Raw genomic sequence first — 26,176 nt, 5'->3', positions numbered from 1 at the left:
GGTAGAAGGCTTTTCTCTAATATGTTGATGTATTGATGTTGATTCATTCTGCCTTCAACAATTCTAAGGGCTCCTACACCATGGGAACTTATCATTGACCATATCATTACTGAGGTAGGATGCTTGACGGTCTTTACCAGACATTGCGGATGAAATTCTTCCCCAGAACGACGGCGCACGTACTGACATTTATCATCGAGTATCTCGAACATAGACTCGTCACTAAAGCAAACCTAAAAATACAAACACACTGTAAAAGCCTTGAGCTTACATTAGATTAACATCCTGTAATCACTGGTTACATGTTCAATTCATTTTGAATTCATGCAATAAACATAGCCATTGCTACAATGTTCGATACATAAAACAATTGCACTAGTGGGTAATGATATTAAACATCATTATTATATGAAAAAATATGTTACATTTTGCTTCAACCTAAAGTACATGATTGTAAGCTCTTATATAAAAAATGGTAAAGGGTAAAATACCTTTCTCCATTGTTCTGTGGTCCAATCTTTGTGATCCATGGCCCATTGCAGCCGTCGCATTTGTTGAGCATTGGTCAAGAGCGGTTTTTTGCGCGGTCGACGTGCTACAAATCCATCTTGTATCAGCCATCTCCGAACACAACTTGTTGAGACATTGATCTGGTGCTCCTGCAGCACACCCTGGAGCTGCTTGCTGGTCATTCTTCTGTTTTTTCGAACGTTTGCAAGCAGAACCCTTCTTGCACGTGGCGTCATGACTGGTTTTCGTCCTGAAGTGGAACGTCTTGGAGAGGATGTAAAACCAAAGTCCAATCGTTTCTTGATGGTAAAAACTGCTGTTTTACTTAGTCCACATCTCTTGGCAATTTCCCGTTGTGAAAATGTTTCCAACTTTAATAATGCTTCAACTTTGCCTCGCTTTCTGGGACTAGGGTCAGCAACTTTACCCATATTTTGAAAATATAATATAATCTGACAAAAAAAAAAGCTTAAATAATCAAAATCACATATTTAAAATCAGAAAAATATTAAACTGTATCACTAACAACAGCAATAATCTAACAAAAATCACTTATAGTTCGTTTGAACCATACATATTCACTTGTCTGCAACTTACATTTCACAAGGCAAAATATACCAAATGTTTACTAAAACACATAACTCTACAATAAAAGTTAATAAATTAAAATTAAAATTAATAATTTCAATACTCAGCCACACCCACAGCACGTTTATAATAAAATAAAGTAGTGCTGCAACTTTTTTAGAATCTAAAAAGTGGTATAAACTAAAAAAAAAGCTTTTTTTCTTGGTGGTCTTAATATTTTTCACACCACTGTATATATATATATATATATATATATATATATATATATATATATTATATATATATGTACATAATAATATATATACATATACACTAATATTTTATTTATTATTATATATTTAAATATTAAAACACCAGAAGAAATTAAAGAATATAATTTTAATGCAAATAAGGATAGTGGGATACTTGTCGATAGTTGTTATAAATTTAATGAAGACCAAGGTAAAAATAATTTTAATAGTTTTTATAATAAATTTGATGTAAAATTTATTTTGTATAAGAGAGTGTGGCACCATGATATATATATAATTTTTTTTGTTTTGTATTTATTTTCTTTTTATATTTCATAGTCTACTGAAATAATCTTGGTCTGGAAATGCTGTTGTTTAAACTATTATTTTGAACTGTATCTTGAATTGTGCTTGATCTAATTTGATCTAATCTAAAAGTCACTTGATCTAATCTAGTAAAAAACAAACTTGAAAACTGTGTCTTTCGATGTGTTATAGGCAGGCGATACGCTTGGATATATATATATATATATATATATATATATATATATATATATATATATATACATATATGTAGGTATACATATATATAAATATATATATATGTATGTATATGTATTGCGTTTTTTGTGCCAAAAATGTAACTTTTGAAACAAACCTTTTTTTTTTCTTCACAAAGAAAGTTGTAGGTCTTATGAGTAAAAAATATTGTAAAGATTCGAATCACTAATATTTTTTAATTTTTAAACTTTTTTTTCTTCTGTAGTTGCTGTTTTTACAGGATCTGTTGGTTATTTATTTGAAAAAAGGTGTTTAGTGTTTGTTGACAAAATTTTTGCTGTGATAATTTGCTTATGGTATTTACTACAGAAAGTTACAAAATTGATAAAACAATATTTTTAGTTAATTGTTTGTAACAATATTGACATTTTTTGTTTGTATTTCACTTGATAAACAAAAAATAACTTTAACATGATTTTATACCTGGAAAATAGCTGAATATAGTTTTGGCATTATATATGAACTTATATATATATATATATATATATATATATATATATATATATATATATATATATATATATATATATATATATATATATATATATATATATATATATATATATATATATTTATATATATATATATATATATATATATATATATATATATATATATATATATATATATATATAAATGCTTTATATATTTATATATATATATATTCAAAAAATAATAAATAGCATTTTGATTAAACTATTGAACTAATTTTAATAAAACTTTTTTATAATAGAGTAATTATTTCATAATTCTTATAATTATAATACATTGTTTCCAGTTTCGGATGTTGAATGCTGGATCTTCCTGGGGGACGAAACCTTGTTTTCTGACAAATGGGTGAATTTTTACAACAATCATGATCAGGCCAAGCATGTGACTATTAGAATCTTTACAAACAATAGAAAAATAACTATTAACATAATAGATGTAGATCACTCCCAACATTTATAAAGCTTTTGCTAAAGTTTGGCATGCTGATCTTCTTCATGAGCTCTCTTTTTATGGTGTATTAGGTAATATCTCAAGATTATTGAATTTTTTCTTACCAACCACAGTATAAAAGTTGTTCTCAATGGACTGCACTCTTCTTCATTCCCTTTAACTTCAGGGGTTTCTTATGGCTCTATCATTGGCCTTATACTTTTTTAAATTTACATTAACAATCTCCCAGAAATTCTTATATCACAAGTGGCATTGTTTGCTGATGATACTACTGTTTACTCTTGTCTCCATAAGTAGTCAGCACTCTCTGGTTGCTTGGAAGAGGGCATTTGACCTTGAAAAAGATCTCACTTCTGCTACAACATGGGGCTCTCAGTGGCTGGTAAACTTTAACTCAGATAAAACTCAATATTTTTGGCTAATTGCATCACAACAATCTAGATCTTCTCTTCATTTACTCATCATTTTCTAGGAATAACTCTTTTTGCGATCATATTAGGAAGCTATATATCAAATGCGTTGCAGAATAAGCGTTTTCTAAGGTTGCATCTCTTTATTGTGCTTGCTACTTTCTTACTCTGGATTATATTCTTTATCTTTATAAGTCTTTCTTCCGTACTTGTATGGAATACTTTTGTCATATCTAAAGCAGATCTTCGAATGATGCCCTTTCTCATTTAGATAAAGTGTAAAAACGCATTGTAAACATAGTTGGACCTGGTCTTGCAGCCAACTTTCAACCTTAGTCACATCATTGTAATATTGCTTCTCTTTCTCTTTTCTATAAATGCTATAATGGGCACTGCTTTTGTGATATCTACTAAACTTCATTCTCATGTTACTCATTGCTCTGTTAAGTCTCATACTTTTACTATGATTGTTCCTAAGTGCCCCAAAAATTCTTTTTTGTCTAATCTTTTATTTTAAACATCAGCTTTTAGCAATTTGCTTCCTTTATCTTGTTTTCCTGTTTCATTCAGTTTGTGATCTTTTAAGTTTTCTCTTGATCGTTTTCTCTATTGTTAAACTTCATCTTTCCTCTTCAAGTAATTTTCAACTCTAATAGTGATTACTTCCAGTCTTATTGGTGAATATGTTTAAAAAATATTGAAATAACTAAGTTTGTATCTCGATTTGATCAAATAACTATATAAAAAATGAATAATAAGATTTAACAAAATGTTTTACAGACCAGGGCTTCTTCGATTGACTATGTATATTTTATAAAAAAAGATTTGAAAACTCTCAAAAAATTAGACCAAAAAGAATTAGACCATCCAAGGTTTTTCTACCTCTTTATGACTACCTACAATTAAATTTGGTGTTTTATCCTAAATCACTGTTATCAAGCTCTAACCCAGCTCAACGCTTGTGTAAGTCGATGTGGGTTAAAAAAGGCCTGCACAAAACATAATTTTTTTTTTTGAAAGTTATTTAAAAATCAAAAATCTTAACAGCTTAAAGTAAAACTTTTACTTCAGTAAAATTTTGGTATTTGATAAAACAGTATCGAAAGTATTTTAGTGTAATCAAAAGTGAGATATTTATAGTGTTTAATTTATGCTTTTAATACAAACACAATGCAACAATTTTAATGTGCACATAGCACTTATATTGTATATATTAAATAAATATATTTAATTTATTTATTATGAATATATTTAATTTATTTTACATAAATATATTTAATACATTTGTTGGACCCTCCCCTATATGCACGCTTATGCAAAATCTCAACTTGGGTCACACCCTTCCCCTGGGTGCTTTCATAATATATGGATGTCCCCTTAATAAAAAAAAAGTTGCATTAATTTTAATTAGCATTATTATTGCTTGCTTAATGTTTAAAGTTTTGAAAATTTGATTTAATCAGATTGTTCTTTTTAAGAATGTCCTAAAATGGTGTAAGGGGTTACATACAATGGCTGATAGTGAAGACCTAAAACCCCGAAAAAATTTTTTATGGATAATTCATTAATTCCTGTGTAAATTTATTATTTTGTATATAGATATGTTATATATAAACACATTTTGGGAATATGAAAAAACATATAAATATATATTTAGACTGGAAGATACAAAATGAACATCATAAAAGTAACTTTTATTCAAATAAAGATAATGGAATATTGATCAATGATTGTTATGAATTCGATGCAGAAAATGGTAGTTAAAATTTAATGTTTTAAATTACTTTTAAAAAAAAGAAAAGTAAAGATTTCATATTTTTTGTTTTATCTTAATTTCATTTCACAATTTATATAACAAATAAATATACCACTCAAGTAGCCAATCAAAAGGAATTAAAAGTAGCTGATACTTTAAGTCGAATTATTAGTTGCTAGCCCATCCATTTGACTTTTTGGTTAGTCTACATTGACTAAGGGTTTTGTTTAAGGAAGACTATCTTTTATTTGTCTTGTTTAAGAAAGAGAGTCTTTTTAAAAGCAAGTACATAAAAAAGTCTTTTTTTTCCCCTTTCTTTTTTAGCTCTTTCCACTCAAACTTCAAAGAATTTTGATTCTTTTATATACAGAGATGTTTCTTCTATATATGGTGATTTAAAGTTTAAAGACTGTTTGAAAAATTTAGACATTCCAACAGAATCAGAGCTTGATAAAATAATTTAACAACTTCCGAATTTATTGAAAAAGAATGAAAGCTCATTTGATGATTCTGATAATCTTTATGAATCTAATAGTAGCGCTTCATCTCTTCTCGAAAAACTTGAATCGACGATGGTTCAGTTAAAAAAAGAAAACAAGAACAAGTTGGGATTTTTAGGCGCTGCAGAAAATTATTTTATGATGGAATCCGACTTCCAACCAGTAAGATTTTTTCATTTACAAAAAATAATTTTATGCTTTCCAGAGTAAATAATGTAGAGATAAAAAAGTTTTTTTTTGTGGTTAAAACTCATAAAAGTGTTTTTGAGATTTTATTGCATGTATATAGCAGATTATATTGCATGAGAACAACAACAGAGTAAATACAGTAATTGGTTTGTGATTATTGAACAGAAGCTTTTTTTGTTAACATTTAGAAGTAAGTTAGAATTTTAGTAGTCGGGTTATTGGAAAATAGTCATGTTTTATGGGGGATGGGGCCATAGATTTTGTGATACTTTGCGACATGAAAGGGGGTGCTTGTTAAATTTGTGATGTCACAGTTGATTTGATCTTGGTCATTAATATTTTAGCACTCTAAAATTATTGTTATTTTAAATTTATAAATGTATTTTAAAAAGTAAATATTGATAAAAGTTATTGTTAATTAAATTTATAAATGCATTACCAATCCATACGTTGCATGCATAAAGACATTTGACTTTTTTAAAATCAAAAAAAAAAGTTTTTGAAAATTAAAGAACTTTCTTGATGGAAGTAAAATGCTCAAAATACCCAATTCTGGTCTTCAAAACAGGTTAAAGCCTAAAAGGGCATTGGGTTGTAAAAAAATTTAGCAAACAATGTCATTTAAGATAAAAAATTGACCCTTGTCAGGGTTGAACACACGGACTTTTGGTCGCTCACCAGAAGGGTTACAGAAAGTAACCAGTTTATTAATTTTGAGTCAATTTTTTTATTAAAATTTTTGCATTCAGCAGAGTTCTTGCATATTCTAGTGATTTTTTCTTAAAGGGCTAAGTGTAGGCTTGGAAATATTTGCGTAAATAAAACGAAAATTGTAAGCTATTGATAACATTTACTTTTTTACTTTCAGATAAAGCACATGCTGATATATACGCCATTAGTTTTTTCACTTCAATTAAACGCTTATTTTATAAAAACAACAGGCTCTTTTTTTTGCAACAACAGTGTATTGATAAATATAAAAAAACAATTTAGAAATACTTTAAAATCCTTTGCTTTTAATGCGTTGTAATTATTAAGATCTTATTTGTTACAGGAGCCTGAAAACTATTGATCATTTGAAAGTATTTGAAAGTACTGTGTTGTCATTGAATTTAATATTTTATTTAATTCCGCGTTATAAATCTTTTAAATTAATATAAGAATAATAAGTTATTGATAGAATCTGAATTCTGTATTTGAAAAAGATTATATTTCCTTATAATTTATTTCTTAAAACTATCTTATATTAAACATAATCTTTTGTTTTTCACAATTTATTTATTTTAATTTTTATGTATTTAATGTAGCATTTTTGATAAAGATTATAAATAATTTTTTCAGTTACCAATTAGATATTTGTAAATGTGTTAACTCAAAAGAACTTTACACGGTATTGAATTAATAAGAAACGAAAATTTTTAAATATATTTTGGAAAAGAGTTCTCTTAAACAAGAACACTTTTATAAGAAAAAGAAAGATTTTAATATGTTTTTGCATATTATAATTTATGATAATCTATGATGGAGAGAGTTATGTTTTATGTAATGAATTTGTTAGCAGAAAATAAGAAAAAAATTTCTTTAATAAAAATTGCAAAACTATTTGACATTCTTTTAAACTAAATTTTACATTTCAACGTTGTACTATTTTACATTCCTTCAAAAGTAAATTAAATTTTTTCAAATCATGTTTAAATTCTTTTAATAAAAAAAAAAATTATAAATTAATTTACTTCTTTAAAAAATTCACAGTTGCAGTTAAATGCTTTTTTTTACGACCTAACATTTTCTGAATAAACGTCACATTAATGATATTAAAAGATAATTTAAATATTTCATAATAAAAAAGTTTTCTCTAACATAAAACTATTGAATGTACAGATTAAAAAGCGAGCATATATTATCTGATATATATCCTGATATATACACTCGCATAAGATTGTTTAAAGTGTTCCTCTTTTTATTTTGTATAAACTTAAAGTGTTAAAAGTTATGTTTTATATACTTAAAGCGTGATAGTTATTTGCTTTTTACTTTTTTGATAGCTTCTTGCAACATCGTAACATCATAAGAAGCATAGATTTGACTGTTAAATTTTACTTGTGAATTCTAGGCATTTTTGTTGTACTTAAAAGTTTATATATTATAAAATTATTAAAATTTGCATGAATATTTATATTACAGTTAATTCCCGTCATGTAAAATTCTGGTAAACCTGAATTTTTGTTATCTTGAACTTAATCATTTGGTCCTTTAAAAATATATATATTATAGTATAATATATATATTTTTAGAAAAATAAAACTAGAACTGAGGATATAAATCAATAGTTGCCCTTTCTGGCAACTTTTTTGCATCAAAGAAATATTTTTAGTGACCTTTCACAAAATTTGAAACATGAATGTTGAACATAATCATGAATGGAAACATGAATGTTGAACATATTTTTTATAAAAAAAAGTTCTCTATTTTTGTTCAAAATTTTGTACTTTTGTGTAAAAAAATTCTGTAAATTAGATGCAAAATCTGCTTTTAAATACTTAAATATACTCTTTTTCTTATAAAAGTTTTATGTGGCCCCCTGCTTATGAATATTTTGTATATATTTGCTCAGGCTGTTTCTTGTTTTTGCCAATAAAATAATGCTATGAATTTAACTTATTTAAAATTAATATATCTTTTGTTGAATATAAATTAGTAAATGTTTTAATATATCTTTTAATAGTTTCCCCTATAACATTTTAAAGTTACGTTAAGTCTTAACTTGTTACAATTGGTAACAAGGTTACATTCTCTAACTTTTAATTAAATATTAAGTATATAAATTTGATAATGCATTAAATGTTTGTTTGCCGTTGCCGTATTGCTAAATACAATCTTATATTTTATTTTTATTGTAAAATATCTTCGTCTCAATTGGTTACTTTGTCATGAAAAAAAATAGTTTCAATACGCAATGTTACCTCTCAAATCTTTGTTTTTTTTAACTTTATAAAGTGTTAACAAATACTTGAACAATATTGTAAATAAAACAATTTTTTTAAATACCGTAACTCATGATCTTGAGTTAACAAATACTTGTTAACAAATACTTGAACAATATTGTAAATAAAACAATTTTTTTAAATACCGTAACTCATGATCATGAGTTACGATATTTAACAATGCGTTTGTCGAGACATTTGAAATTAAAAAGTATTTTTTTTAAAACTGCTAATTATTATTGTTTATTTTAATTGTAAAATAGATTCGTCTTAATTAGTTCAATTTTTTTTGTTACTTATTTGTTGCGGAAAAAAATAAGTTTCAATTCGCAAAGTTACGTTTCACATAGCGTTACGTTACAATTACAATGTTAATTTTAATGTTACGTTTACAATGTTAATTACAATGTTGCGTCTCGGTTATATAAAAATAACGGACATTTTGCAGTAAATTAATGAATCCTGTTTTTGTTACAATACATAATGTAACTTTAAAATGTTATAGGGGTTTTATAATATATTTTTATTTGCAATTGTTTTATAGACAATTACGCAAGAAAAAAAAGTTAACCTGACTGTTATGGCTCGCTACGGAAACAATTGGTTAGATTTTTTTCTTCTAAAAATTATGTATTAATATAATGTTTCAATAAGTAAATCTTCTACACTTGCAGTAATTAGTTAAAACGATAATGATTTCTTAAAATAAATTATTTTGGTGCAGTTATCCTACATTTGGAAGATACTCTTTTACAGTTATCTTACCTTAAGAAGTTACTCTCTTAAAATGTATTTTACATGGTGCTTAATAGTATTTATTTAGAAACTTTAAAAAAAAGTTACTTTAAATTCTTTTTTTCTTAAAAATAATATAAATTGATATGATCTCCTATTAAAATTTTTTCTAATTTCAAAAGTTTCAAATTAAAATAATAAACAGTAGAAATAAATTATAAATTATTTTGAGTAACAAAAAAATAGAGTTTTAGCAAAAGTAACCTAATAAGCTTGGTTATTAGTAATTAATAACACATACACAAATCACATCCCAGTGGAAGTAGGTTCAAACCAAAAAAAATATTCCAGGATCATGTTTATACTTTTTTAGATCCATACTGACTTCTACTTTTAGAAAATAACACCACGGAAAAAAAATTTCAAGGTCCAATGATAAATTGAAATAAGCTTTTGTAAACACTAAAAGGCCAGTACTTTTCCTTACATGTACAATAAATATTTTATTTGATCATGAATTATGCCAAGACTTTTTTTTAATATTTATAGCTTTTATTTGATGATTAATATGTTCTCATATCGATTATGATTACTAATTTATTGAATGAAATTTAAAAATAAATATTTTTATATGGGTTTTCTGTGCCAACATTTACAAAGAATATATATGTTATGTTTTGTATTCTTGTTTATCGCAAAGAGAATTAGTGTTAGTTTTCGTTTGACACTTATTTATACATATGTATTTAAGTTATTACAACTAATTATATTATGTTAAACTGTGTGTTGTATTCTTGTATCTTTATTCCAACTTTATTGATATATTAGCTCTATTCATATAGAACTATGGCTTTTATTTTATTCAAGGAAGAATTCCTTGTGTGGAACTAATCTCCAAGGGAATAGTTTAACAATCAATATAGAGAGTTTTTCTTATAGTTTTCAAAAGGTAATTGCTTGTGTTGCAATCATTAATTATTCTAAACCAGTATTAGAAATTATTGTCAAGTCAAATCGATTTTGTAACGTTACTGTTATAACAATCATAATATTGCTATAACATCATATAAATCAATAAGCAAACAAATTGTCTAGTTTACTGTACAAATGTGTCTGAGCTTAGTGGGAAAAAAAAATATCCCTAGATTATATTTTGAAGATTGGAATGGATAGAGAAGAAGGATTTCTAATGGTTTGTTTAAGTATTATTGGTTGTGAAGTGAATGAACTTAAAACCAAGTCCTTATACAGAGAGGGAATGAAGCAGGATAAGTTCAAGCATTTTTTAGCATTCGACTTAAAAGCTTACAAACATTTATCTTGGCAGCTTCTTCTACTCATCCCTGCAATTGGTATGAACTGTCAAAGCAAGGCATGCAGCATTTCACAATGTGTAGCCACATGAGGTAATTAAGAATTGGTTTGGTATTATAAAATATTTTTTTGTACAGATAAAACCTCATTTTGGATATTTTTTTAATAAAGAGTTTTAGTCTACTTTTTTTTAGAACACTTCGTATGATTAGTGTCTCACAGAAAAAAAAGTCTCTGCTGCTCTATTCAAGAATCGTATCAAAACTCCTTTGCTAGACCTACCCAGATCTTACACTTGTTGCAGAAATCCTTACTTCAATATAGCTTTATTTATTTTCTAGAAATACAAATGATTTGTATAGCATAGGTGACAATATACTGTCAAAAACAAAAACATCTATTTCAATGGGTATGTGGAATAAGGTAATTGGATTTATTGCACAGCGGCCAGTTCGAGAGAGGACAGTGTTTAAAGCTATTGGATAACATTCAAACATTAGACAATATTTTTATATCCAAGTTTGAAATTGTACCTGATGAATTAAAAAAGCTCGTGTGCAATGAAAGCACTTAATAATATCAAGAAAACTTGCTTCGGTCTACGTTTGGACATATCTTACAATCACATAAATGCCAACAAGGAAGTATATATGGAATTGAATGAAAAAGTATTACTGAAATAACATGCTCTAGTCATCCATGTACCAGCTTTTTTGGAATCAATGGCAGACAAATACTCTGGAACAAATCTTTGTTTTTTGTGAGAACAGGCTTCTGAATCTGTTCATTACAACTTCAAACAGTTTTATGAGCAAAGAAAAAAAGTTGCAAGTTGTCACAAACGGTATCAATCAAAACTCCTAAAATCGGTTTATAATAGTAAACATCCACATTTCAAGATTTAATTTTATAGAAGACATTAATTGTTTTTAGAAGATTTATACATATTTTAATGCACAGTCCATTTTAAGTCCATTTTAAGTCCATTTTGCTGTTCTGAGAAAAAGCCATTTAATGTTTTTAATTCGTCATTGCGTTTGATCTTCTTAATTAAACCAAATTGTTTTCAAAGTACTTATTTTTCATAATAGAACAAATAAATAATAAAAATTTAAGTTGATGAGAAGCAACAATGCAAATGAACTTAAGAAAATCTTAAAACTATATAAAATATGACAAAATTCTAGGAATTAAATTGCCGCTACAAAATAAGACAATCTTGAGTCAGTTTTGATTTTCTGAGAAAATCAAAATGGACTTAAGATTGGATAAGACATTTAAAGTTTTAAATTTAATCACTAATTCTGCTTTTTTTTGATTAAATCTACTTGTTTTTTGTTATTTATTATATGTGAAAAGTATTTTAAACTAAAAACGTTTTTTTTTGCCAAAAAATAGACTTGAGATTTATTTTGCATCAACAATGTCTCTTAATTATTTTTTTTAGGACATAAGATATTTGAATTTTACTCATAGTTGCAAAAGTTGAATCAATTTTGGTTCCATATTTTGTAAGATAGCTTTTGTGCACCTAAGGAGTATTTTAAACCAAAAAAGTCAATTTTGCCAAAAATGAACTAAAGATATTTTTGCTTTGCAGCGACCATTTTTATTCTTTTATTTGTAATTTATTTATATGTAAAGATAGTACATTCAAATACCAAGTCTGAATATGGTTTCATTTGCCATTGGAAATAATTAAACAAGTATTTAAAATATAAGTATTCCCTTATTTTTAAACCTTCTTATAAAGATATTGAGCTTGACCATTTCATTGGTATAATTTTTTTTCAACTTAAAGAATAAAGTTATTTGAAATTGTTTGTTCAGTAACTTAGTAACCATAATTGTTATGAGAACACATTACCTATCAAATAAAACCTCTGTCTATTGTGATAATTCTAAAGATTTTAAAATATCTTATAGTTATGGAATAATTCCATAACTATAAGATATTTTAAAATCTTTTTTAAAATATCTTATAGTTTTTTTACATGTAAGGAAAAGTACTGGCCTTTCTGTGTGTTTACAGAAATGTATTTTTTTTTCTTGGACCCCAAAATTTTTTTTTTTCTTGGTGTTATGTTCTAAGTGTAGATATCAGTACAAATCCAAAGTATGACATGACCCTGGGACATTTGAACATACTTCCACTGGGGTGGTAATATTTTTTTATATTTCATGTTTACTATAATTTTTGGTTAATGCTTTAAATTTTAAGGTAAATGCATTTTTTATGAAACTAGCAAATAAAACAATTACTAGAATTCTAGTTTGCAAAGAAAAAAATGATTTTGCTAATTAGATATTTAGCATAACAACTTAGTTAAATTTTTAATAAAATGTCTATTCAACCTTATCAATTTGAAATGTAAAACAATTTAAGCAAGAAAAATAAAATTCAGAAAAAAATTTAAATAGTTGATTTAATGAGCTAAATAATAATTAAATAACAAGTCATATAAATAAGTTGTTATTAAAAAAGTATTGAAAAAGCTAAATAGTTTAAAAATTATTAAAATAACACACATACACACACACACACACACACACACACACACACACACACACACACACACACACACACACAAATGTTTTTCTGATCTCTTTAAATTTGAATTAGATGTTTGAGTTAAAAACCAAACTTGCTTGTGTGTAAGACCAAATGAATCTCCTTAATTATTTTTTTTTCATAAGTATATTTAAAAATGTTTTTGTGACTTTATGATGGTATCTTTTTACTCCATTGTCATTTCATTAATGTTAGTTACACTGGTAATTAATTACTAATTTTTTTATTAAATGTTTTATATCTTAAATTGTTATGATATTTAATATTATTTCCCTTCCCCTTTCCTCCCCCGAAGCTATAATTTTTAATTTATTTATTTTTTATGTTTTTGTTTAATGTTTTTTTTTCAGTTCTACAAATACCGATGATTTTGATATGGACGAAGAAGATATTGAAAAAATGCGTCAAGAATTAAAACAAAAAAGTCAAAGCATCATTAATTTAGAAAAAAAACAAGAATCTTTAATGCCTTGCCGTTACATCGAAGAATCTCAACATTTAAAAATAGAAAGTAAAAATGAAATTGATTTTAGGAATTGCATTAGAGTTTCTGTACATGAATTTTTGGTAGGTGATATTGTGGATAGTACAGTCGAAAAAAAAGAAGATGCAAAATTGAACATTACTGTTGATAGCATGCTGGATGAGGTGAATCGTATTATGTGTGGGTTCGATGATCATGTTTTCTTGAATAACCATTGTGATGATGAAAACAGTCAGTTTATAAAAACTTTTAAAGATATATCCAATGAGATTTATGACATTGTTTCTAAGAAAACAATAGATTCTAATAAAGTCAATGATAATAGTATAAACAATGTTATTAAAAATAAAAATAATGAATATAAATTTAGGAAACAGAAAATGTGTAGCCCTATTATAGAAATAAAAGATAACGATGAAGCTGGAAATCAAAGTAGGTTTTTATTTTCATTTATTTTCTCTATTTTTGTTTTGAAAATACACATGTTACGCATTGTGCTTAGTTTATGGTTAAAGACCTATTGTGAACAAGTACAGGTTCGCATTAAATTAGGCAACTTATAAAAATAATAAATTTAAATGCTTTACTGCAAGATAACACTTACAAAGTATGTTATTTTATTACTAAAAGGACCTTAGTTTAATTAACATAATTTAACATAAAATGCATGTAGTCAGTTAAAAAGTTTAATTTATATTAATTTTTGTTTGCATTGTGGCAGTGTTTTTGAGTGTCCTTAGTTTTTAGAAAAAGATATATCTGCTATCAATACAGTATATTATATGTACACATGACCTATTGTAGACATATGATCTATTTGGACTTTCAGCCATGGCCTAGTTGACTTTGTTTGCTTAAATTTTTATTGTGTGCACCTTATTTATAAGCATTGTATATAAAAAAAAGTATTAGGAATACAAAATTACTTTTGCCTCTAGTCTCTAATATATCAAAAAAATAAATGAATATTTAATTGTGCATGTAATATAACTGCTCTGCTGGACTTTAGCAAACTTTTTAGATTTTAGGATTTAGCAGGTAGTTAGGTTTAACAAGTATCTAAGGCATTTATTAGAGCCATAAATGACAATTGTACAGCTATCATTAATTGCTGTAATATAAATGTGTATATCTTTTATATAGCTGCATAAAAGACATTTATAACTATTAAAAAAAAATTTAGTTTTTGTAATATCCTTTTTTTTCTCTTGATATTAGTCTCAAAAGATATTATTTAAGACTATATTTGTTTTATACCAACTTTAACCTGCAATAGATGTTAAACTGATCTTATATCAAAGGCAAGTGAAGTTTCTCAGTTGTGTAGCTAACGTAGGAGAAGGATACTTCGATATAAAACTCCTAATTTAATTGAGAGCAAGGAGGAGCTTGTAAACAATAGGTTGTAGAACTTCATGTGGTGTTATTGCAATAAAAGAAATCCTAGTTCTGATCTGCAAAGCTAGTTAAAACCAGAAATGACATATGGTTGTAATATGTACATGTTAATGTTTTAACATTTTCATTTCATCTTTAAATGACACTATGTAAACCATTTAAGTCAAACTAGTGTGGAATCATAGACATTAAATAGTGTGCGCTTGTATATGTGTGTGTGTGTGTGTGTGTGTGTGTGTGTGTGTGTGTGTGTGTGTGTGTGTTTTTTTTGTATATTTATTAATATATATATATATATATATATATATATATATATATATATTTATATATATATATATATATATATATATATATATATATATATATATATATATATATATATATATAGGTATATAGATATATAGGTATATAGATATATATATATATAACAGCAATAGCTTACTCATTTTGCTTATCTTTATAATATACTGTTTTTGTATAAAAAATAAAGAGTAATGAAAAAATGGGTTGCTGCCCCAGTCCAAACCCTCAGTTGATGTAGCGATTTTAATTTTAAAACATACTAAAATATCCTGTTATCTAATCAATATCTTTTTCCTAAAAGCTCTAGACACTCAAAAACGTTTTAGTATTTTTTAGATTAGAATGTTTATAGTCTTTTTTGTTTTTTATATTCAAATTCAATTTTATTTACATTTATGATTTAGAAGTTTCACAATCTGTGCACTTGCACCCTGTGTTTGACTCATGTAGTTACATAGACTATGATATGAAGACAGAAGTTATTGACTGGTGTAATATTTTAGATAAAGATAGTTATAGTGAAAAAATTTTTACTAGTGCATAAAAAAGTGTTCATAATGAAGTGTTTGACAGCTTGTTTACAAAATCGTTTTTTTCAGCTGAAGGAGCATTAAAAAATCTAAAACATGAAGAAAATAAAATAATGACTAAACCAAAAACTTCTATATTAAGTAAAAAAAATAAAGATTCTCATGGAACCAAAGATGAAGAAAGTTTATTTAAAAGTGATACAAATTGTGATGGAGAAGTTAAATCTTGTTTATATACGGATAGTAATGTCTCCCTTGGCTCATTAGCACAGAGCTTTAAAAAGCAGGTAAACATAATCTGTTTAATTTCTATATATTTATTTAATGAACATTTTACTATTGCTATTATATATATTATTATTAATACTATTTTTTATTAATACTATAATTTAAAACATATTTAATTTTATTTAAAAAAAATAATAGGGTTGATCTGAAGAGCTTATTATTTCGTTATTTTATGATATACCCAAATTACTAGTGTTAATTTATGCATTTTTTATGATTAAAAAAAAACCAGATAGTGGACGAATATTAATAAAAGGTTTATTTTAACCATCAAATATCTTAAATTATGTATTAGAAGTTTAAATTATAAATTATATATTTTATAAGTAATATGTTGAGTTCAAAATAACTCAATTATTTTCATTTAATCTAGTAAACGACCGGGGCTGTTATATGACCTGGGCAGAAGTCAGGTTTATAGCTGGGGCTGTATAAATATTGGTGCATATTGATATGATATATAAAAAAAGTTAATATGCACCAATATTTATGCAGACCCGTTCATAGAACTGTCAAATACCAAACCCCAGTTGTTTACTAATTTAATCAATCACCATCAAAATATAATTGGTAGCGGAGGGTAGTTTCTTTGTCTCAGAAGAATGGTATAAAAAAGAAATTGAAAATCAAATCAGCTAAAAGCAGGCTTGGCCAGGAAGGCGAGAAAAAAGCTTTTTTATGGCCACATAAATAATATTTTGTTTTGACGTTTTAACCACAGTTTTACCACGGTTTTATCATTTTAAAATTGCACTGAAAAAAATTGTTTTTAATTACATTAAGAATAGATAACTTTGACACATTTATCTTTACTAGCATATTTATATTAGCAAAATGCTTTTTTATGTAACTAATGATATATTTTTTTTAAAGTAACTAATGATTTTAATTAAAGTATTAATGAAAGTTGTATAAATTTTATTTTATTCAATTATATTAAATGTTTTTGCGATAATGTAATTTTAATAAAAATTTATTTTATAAGCAATGACTTTAAATTACAATTTTCTCTTTAATAAACTTTATATAAGAGTTGTTAAATTTAATACACTGGAAAACAAAAATTTTGTTGAGAAGAAAAAAAGAAGTTTTTGAATGTCATTTGAATTGATCTTTACTTACGTTTTTATATTTATGAATCTAATTTATATAAAGTAACAAATCACTACTTATGATTTTTCATATAAAGTATTAATAAATATCACATATATATTTTTTATATTTATTTAAGTATGTATTTTGTTTTTAAATAAAAAAATCATATCAATTTTTTAAAGTAAAAATTTAATTATTTTTTCTTTTGTTTACATTACTGCGAAGAATCGTTAAGAATCTTTTTTTAAACTTTTAAATGTGCGTATTTACTAAACAATTGTTATGTTTCACATAATATTATATTATTAATATATTAGTAGGGATAAATGATTCAAAGTTATTTATTCCAAACCTAATTTAAATAATCTTATCGTTATAGTTTATTATTTATTTTAGTTAAGTTTTAATTTTACTTTTTTGATTTTAATTTTAGTTAAGTTTATTTTATCTTAATTTTGGTTTTTTTTTTTTTGTTTTTTTTTATGAAAATTAATTTGCTTCTTTGCTTCTTTAGGATAAGTTTTTTTTTTAAGTTTTTTTACAGTTAAAATAGTTTTTTCAGTGCATTTTGAAAATGTATACAAAACATTTAACAGAAATGATCAAGTTCTTAAAATCAAGTACTATTTGCATTATCATATTTTGGCATGAGTCGTACGCCGCGCTGGCCAAGCTTGTAATAAAAGATCTTATAGTGTGGGCATTAAGCAGGAAGAAAATGATTTTAAAGTCTATGTTTATGTGAACTAAACATCAAGTTATTCAGCTTCTCAGAGACGGCAAACTAACATATGAAATTAAGTTATGTGAATTGAGTAACTAAATTACCAAGACACAAAACAAAGTTATTGATCCCTTCTTAATCTATTATGCTGGTGTAGATGTATTTAAAATACATTGTTTCCGGTTTTGGATGTTGAATGCAGGATCTACTTGACTCAATGCATGGGTGTAGCTTGTGTCCCTGTTTTCATGACTAGGCAACTCATTCTATTATCTTCTAAAGAGGGTACATCTCTAAAACTTCGTTTAATGGTTCTTAGGCCGACTGTTAGTCAGGTTTCCCAAACTCTGAATTTTAATCACACGTCAAAAGAATACAGAAACTCAAAAATTTTTGGAATTAATGGTTGTGCATATAATCACAATCGTTTGCTCCACAAAAAAAATTTAACTAAAAGATTTGCGGGGGAACCCAAGAAAAAAGATATGATAATTGAAAATTCTTATGTGTCAAATATTAAAAAATTGAAATGAAAAAATGATGATAAAAAAAGTGTTTTCATCGCATTGCTTAATGATGAATGTACCAAGTCACACTTGAGTTCTGATGTAGCTCTCATACATGAATTCTGAGTCACTGCAAGGTAAAACAAAAAAGATAAATGTCATTATGTTAAGCATAAAAGTTCTTTTAAAGTAATGCCAGTTGAATTCCTGCTGAAGTCATTAAATAAAAAAACTAAAAAAAAACAAGCTTTAGGACGAATGGTGTAAATTTTAATGTAACTGTAATGGTGTATTGTGTAAAGAATGGTGTAACTGTGATGGTGGAAGCTTAAAAATATTTAATTAAGCAAAAATCTCAAAAATGCAGAAGCATCTTAGAAACATAGAATTATGGAGCATTGAATTAAAACCAAAAATATATGTTCTAATTCATGTTGATTATGCTGAATCACACTGTGCAATTGTGAAACTTAAAAAAGGATCTAATCAGCCAGCTATTTGGCTCATGCACCTTTGGTGGATATGTATTGAAAATTTTAACTCAGAGAGCGAAAGGTATGATTTAAAGTAGTCATTTCTTAGAAAATGGACAGTTGAATGATAATTATTCAATGCCATTAAATTAAATGCAAGAAACACAGAAAATTATTTGACAAAAAACAAAAGATTGGAAATGAGTAAAAAATTTTATAAGGCAGTATCAAGAAAAGGGATATTAGGAGAAAAATAATAAGATGAATCTTGTTGATGATTACCACACTTTTCACTTTTTCTTCATCTCGTTAAAAGCGGAGCCTGATTAATCAACGAATTTTATGTAAAGTATTTTTAATATTAAAGACCAGCTCAGCTTTTTTCATCGCACATCTTGTAACACCAGAAAATGCAAGAATATACACATACAAATTTATTTTGGCTTCTTAGGCTGTTCTTGAAGCTACTCTTGAACCAATAGTTTCTGTAGATGATGAAAAGACAGAAGAAAAATTATTCTAAAAACTCATGTTACTATGTTTACTATGCTATTTAGTAGAAGTGTTTGCTTGAAAATGACTTTTAAAATCCATCGAAGTTCCTAAAGCACACCTGAAAATAATTGTGCAAAACATATAAATTTAGATTTCTAGAAAGTTACCTGTTTTAAAAACGCTTGGAGTTTTCTGGAAAGCAAAACCTAATTTATTTACTTTTCATTCTGTTGCCAACAAAAAAATACCTTATGTAAAAAGCTTTTTTCGTTTTAAAAAATGGCTGCAATATTTTATTGCTTTCACTTTTAAAATGTGATTGATTTTGCTTAAAAGAATGGCCGCAAGATTTAATAATAAAGCAAAAAGTTTTATTGATTGAATTAATTGGGACGATAAAATTCTAGATAAAGTTGTTAGTAAAGTCGATCAATATTTTCAAGATTTAAAAGATCACCCTGACATACCCATATGATAAACATTCTCAAATAAAAAAACAAACAAAACACGTTTTACTGATTTATCTCATAAAGCATATAGTGCTATTGTTTATTAACAATGTTTATATGACATAAAAAAAGTGACCTGTGTGATCAATCAAAGGTACATACCAACAAACTAGTATTAATGTAGAGAATCTACTAACAAGAAGAATATCAGCAAATAAGTTAGCAAACAAACTATGCAGTTGCATATGCTATGTTTCCTAAATAAAGTAGAATATTGTATTAATGAATTGTGCATTATTTACTGAAGTAAATCAGTTGCTTACTTCTTTGGAAGAAACTTGTTATGATAAAAGATGGATACATCAATTTATAAGTAACTGTCAATATGCAAATGATTTGCATGAAAAGAATAATATTACAGCCAATAGGTCTCATAGTTACAAAACTAATTGTTATGACAATAGAAATCATGTGATGCGAACAAATCAACTGCTAATAAAATTATCAGAATAATTTTGGCTTATATGATAATAAGAAAAAGTCTGTGATGCAGTACTAAAATGCAACAAATTAAAAAAAAATGTTTACCTACTCAACGACTGATGGCCCCTCTACCAGCAATTTTTCTAAAGGAGCAATGTGCGTTTGCTAAAATTAGTATTGATTTTGCTGGGAGATTTCTTACAATGTAAAATAGAGAAAAGACGAGACAAAGAAGTTTCTTATGTTTGTGATCATGTGATCATGAGCAGTACACCTGGAAGTAGCTGGACAACCTGGAAGTAACATACAATTTTGATACAAACTCATTCTTTTATGTCTTTTATTAAATGGTGAACAATAGAAGATTGCTATTTAAAGTTTTGATGGACAATGGAACAAATTTTGTTGGCAGATCTAATGAACTAAAAGTCTAGTTAACCGTCAACAACTAAATACTCAACAGCTTTGATAAAATTAATAACTCTACAGCTATTAAAGGCTTTTTATTGTTATAAACTAGACTACAACATGGTTTATTAAAAAAAGTTGTCAAGTAATTGTCTTTTATGGCAAAAAACGAAGATGAATAATTGCGATTTAAAAACCGTTTAAAATTGCGTTTTAAAAACCTTTTAAAATTGCGTTTTAAAAACCGTTTAAAAACCATTTCTATTTTTTACTTTGATTTACTTTTTAACGTTTTTTATTTAAGAGACTAGCCACCAAGTGTAAAAAATAAACAAGTTTTAAAAATTTAAAACTAAACTATAAATCGCAATAAACAAGCAAACTTTCTTTAAGAATTATAGTTACATTTTCAAAACTTGTTATTCTTTTTTTTTGGTAGTTAAATAATTGTAATTAAGGCTCTATTAGGTCCTCATCTTAGTAGTGTATTTGAAATAATGGTTAAGGCAGCAGAATGTGCTGTAACTGCAATACTTGAAAAGGTTGATACTACTGATGAAGCATTCTATATGGCATTCACAGGTGTGATTCTGTTCCACAATTAAAAATAACCAGATAGTGGGCAATTATTATTAACAGATAAGTAAACTATTTTCTTTCTAAAGTAAAAAGCAAGTTACAAAATTTAGGTTTTTGTGCATAAAACACGTAAATCTCAATATATCCTATGCGCATGGGTTAATCCTAGCAATACTACAATGAAATGGTTAATGAGAAAGTATATGTATTAAATGTAAAATATGTTATTTTTGGCACTTTCCAATGAAAGACTCTAAGGATAAACACAGTTTGTCAATTTATCCCTGCTGCCAACTAGCCTCGTTCTCCCTATACATAATGATATTTATTAATATCATTATTTATTTCAGAATTTGATGTTATTGCAGGAGATAATTGAAAAAAAAAAATTTTCAATTTTAATCTCCTCCCTAATACCCAGAGTGCTGCTACAGTTGAGTAGGTTACTTTAATGTTGTTACAACCCTCTCTAAACTCTTTATCTCTGAAACAAAGACTTTGATGAACCAAAAAAAAATACCAGGGTTGTGGTGGTAATACACTTATTATTACTAACTGCTTATAAAGCGAGTGCTCTACCACTATACCACTACCACATTTTTAACAATCACAATAATTAAAATTGTTAACTAAATAGATAATGGCTAAAATAGAAGAATTCGTTCTTATCATTGCAAGCTTGTATCCATGTCCTTTATACATAGATTGTAGATGCCCAAACCCAAACTTTTAGTTGTTTGCATGAAGTCCCTGCAGTGTTTTTTTATAGATGTGTATGAGTTGTTTGTATGTTCATATAGTTTATATATTAATTTTGCTAGTATTTTTTTTAGGACACTGAAATAAATGCAACAAGGGTAGTTAAGACTTTGAATCATCTTGAGGTTTCAAACCATCTGGAGACTTCAAACCATCTAGAGATACCAAATTATCTAGAGTCCTCAAGCTATCTTGAAATTTCTAACAATCTTAATAATTCAAACCATATAGCAACTTTAATACATCTAGAGAATTCAAACCATCTGCAGACTTTAAAGAATCAAGAGAATTCAAACTATCTAGAGATTTCAAACAATTCAAATATTTCAAAGCTAAAACATTATACTGCAAACACTATTTCCAACAATATAGATGAAAGCAAATGTTTTGATCCAAGCAAGAGTTTAAGCCCACCAATAGGGACCAATAACTCTGTTCAGCTAAACAAAAATGATAATTCTAATCTGCTAATTGAAAACAATAGTTTTCATTTACCAATGGAGACTAATAAAAAAAAGAAGAAAAAGAAGAAAAAAAGTGTTTTGTCAGCAAATAGTTTACATACAAGTCAGCACATTCTTAAAGAAGTTTCAGAGCTCAAAAGTCTTCTATATGATCAGGTCTCATGTTTATTTATTTTTATTTATTATATATTTTTATGATTATTTTTGATAAAATAATTTTTCATACCCTTTGCATATATTATTATGTATGTTGTTTTTTACAAATTAGAATTTGTTTCATTTTATGGCATTATTGTGGATGGAATCTGTGGAAACTCTACTCCAAACTTTTTTTTGCTTGATTTTTAAAACTTATATGATAATTTATTTGAGTTTTGGTCAAATTCAAATTTATATTACTGACATAGGTAGGAATTAATAATTCCTTTATTCCATAAATAGTTAATGCTGCATTTGTTGTCAGTCAAATGTTTTATCTTAGACATAATCTCCCAAATATTTTTATGTTTAAAATTTTTTGTTTAATAATAAAGACAATTTGATGAAAGTATATAAATTTTTCATTTGCATAATTTTTGTTCTTTATAATCAAGATCTTAGAAAGGAGGAACTTTGACACTACCTAGCCTTCAAAATGTAATTTGGATGTCTTGATTTTGACCTCTTGTTTCTTGGTATTGGTGCAGTTAAGCTTGTTAACTGCATAATTTACCTCTAATTTTTGTTTTTAAAATAAATAATTGAACAAATTTAGTACTAAGTAATATAACTGCAACAGTGGCATTAAAATATTGTTCACTTGGTATAAGCCATATTGTTAATCTTTAATATACTGCAATTGATTACATATTTTTTTTGGTCCGTAAAGTAGCTTTTAATCCAACTAAATATTTTGTTTGTTACAGTATGGCTATATTTTTTCTAAAATTATAGAATCATATATTGTGTCAATTACTTTTGACAGGTTTTTAAATAAACTGACTTACTTTTAATCTGTTCGTTATTTGATTAACTAAGTTAATAATTGCATGCTCTGTAAGAGTTTTTTAGAAATCCAGGGTTTAACCAAATTTAGGGTTTAACCATAGATTTTCATAATATTATTTTGTTTTTTATTTATTTTTTAGACCAGATTTTTAGTCTTTATTTACTCTGCAAGTAAACAGAATATATATACAGCCCTCTGAATTAAGGTTGGCATTCAGAAATGTAGACCTAGCTGCTGACCTCGAAGCAACCTCTAACAGTTTGTTATGTTATCAGTGTGTATATATATATATATATATATATATATATATATATATATATATATATATATATATATATATATATATATATATATATATATATACACACAGCACTGTAAATAAGTTTTTGACCACTTACATTTTTTCAAAAAATCGCGGAGAATTCTTCTCTAATATTTAAGTTTGTAGTTCTAAATTATAAACTTATTAAAACACATGTATTTCACACAAAGTATGGAACATTTACAAACTTTTTATTTTCAAACTTCATAAAAAACTCCTATCATTTACTGTCCTCCTTTTGCCTCAATTCCAACCAATATTCGCCGGGGAATAGATTCATACAAGTTAGTTATAAAATCCTGGGGTATGTTGTGCCATTCTCTTTGAAATACTTCAAAATATTCTTCGGCATTTCAGAGAGCATGTTCGACTTTCTTTCTGTCCAGGTAATCCCAAATATGCTCAATTATATTCAAAACTGGACTCTGGGGAGGCCAGGACATTAATTCCAGTACTCCTTTCTCTGCAATTTCAATTAAATAATTTTTTGTCACTCGGCAACAATGTTTTGGGTCATTGTCCTGCTGCAGAATAAAATTATGACCTATTAGTCTCATTCCGGATGATACAGCATGTTCCCTTAGGATATCTACATAATGTTCCCCAGCGAGTCGCTCCCCTATTTTGCTCAAATCACCTACTCCAGATGAAGATAAACAGCCCCAAACTTGTAAAGAGCCTCCTCTGTGTTTAACAGTATGGTTTAAACACTCGGCCTGATAGGCTTCTTCAATTCTTCTTCAAACATATAGGCGTCTATTCGTTCCAAAATTTAAATTTTGGAACGAATGGATGCCAATATGTTTGCCAATATGACATCGGTTCATTTCCTGGGCCTAATCTTTGTGTTGTTTTGCATTTATATTTAAGTCGTTTTTCTTTATGCCACACTGTAATATTGGTTTTTGATCCCAATTTAAGTAGGTGCTGTCAAATAAAAGAAGAGCTGACATTTTTCCCAGTTGCTGTGTTAATGTCTTTTGCCAGCTCGGTTAATGCTTTTTTTATATTTCTTAAAGATAGGGTTTTTAAATATTTTCTGTCATCTTTTGTTAGCTTAGGAGGTCTACCACTTTTCTTTCTATCTTCAAGGAAGACAGTTTCTCTGATTTCTGTAACAGCATTCTTCAAATATCCTGCTTTGGATGTAGTTGTTATGACACATCATTTTAATAAATAAACAAACAAATCCCTCATGTTTCCTCCTCAATTTTGTTCATTTATTCAAAATAATATATTCTTTCAACTTTTCTTACATATTATTAAACTTAAGTACGCTTTAAAAATTTTACATATAAAAAAAATTGTAAAATCGTCTAATTATACAAGTGGTCTAAAACTTATTCACAGTACTGTATATACATAGAGAGAGAGAGAGAGAGAGAGAGAGAGAGAGAGAGAGAGAGAGAGAGAGAGAGAGAGAGAGAGAGAGAGAGAGAGAGAGAGTTTCGAAGGATGTAGTGATTTAATTTAAATAGATGAATATTAGTTTTTATTTTAAAGAGAAACCTTGAGATTGTTTTAATTTAAAAATTAATTTTAGAGAGTCTTTTTTATTTATAGTTTTTGTCCGTAGTTTCTACATAATAATTTTTATATTTCTTGAGAAGTATATTTTTTGTTTCTCAGAATGTGTCACATCAAGAAGGTTATCCATTTATTCCAAATACAAATAAACAGATTTTAACTTTGAAAATTAGCTTAGATTCACCTGGTGTCATAAAAATGAATTGCCCTGATTTAAATTCCCCTGTTATTAATTCATTAGCAAGTGATATTTATATTGGATTGGTCACTTTGTTTTTGTTACAAGGTAGTAAGTGGGAGATTACTTCACAATTAACAGAAATACTGTTTGATTTTGTATCTTTGTTTCAAGTAAATTTAGATGGTGAACTTATGCTAGTGGTTGGTATAACAGAAAATCAAAATACAAAACAAAAATTAAAAAAAAAACAAATTTGGATCAGCTTTTTTTCATGCAACATCTCATTTTTTTAATGTAACAGACTTGGAACAAATTTTAAAAAAGATATGGGACAAAATAGAAATTGAAAGATTAAAGCCGGTTTTTTAGTCAAACTGTTATTTTTCAACAGTTAGAATTGCAAAAAAAGGAAAATGTGAAATATCTGGC

The 26,176-nt window shown here is 26.7% G+C and overlaps 1 protein-coding gene across 2 annotated transcripts in view; it reads left to right on the top strand.

Annotated features, from left to right (window-relative positions):
• Positions 1-22,965, top strand: part of LOC136075119 (uncharacterized) — a 180,049-nt gene extending 157,084 nt beyond the window's left edge. For both annotated transcript variants that reach the window (XM_065787428.1, XM_065787429.1), the window contains 3 exons: positions 13,642-14,207; positions 15,881-16,293; positions 22,340-22,965. In XM_065787428.1, coding sequence (XP_065643500.1) covers positions 13,642-14,207; positions 15,881-16,020 — 706 coding nt within the window. In that variant the 3' untranslated portion in view covers positions 16,021-16,293; positions 22,340-22,965. The remainder of the gene's footprint in view (positions 1-13,641; positions 14,208-15,880; positions 16,294-22,339) is intronic.
• The last annotated feature ends 3,211 nt before the right edge of the window (positions 22,966-26,176 follow it).

Source organism: Hydra vulgaris, chromosome 01 (assembly GCF_038396675.1).
Source record: "Hydra vulgaris chromosome 01, alternate assembly HydraT2T_AEP".
NCBI lineage: Eukaryota > Metazoa > Cnidaria > Hydrozoa > Anthoathecata > Hydridae > Hydra > Hydra vulgaris.
Note: the sequence above shows the minus strand (reverse complement) of the source record. Positions and strands in the feature narration are given on the sequence as shown.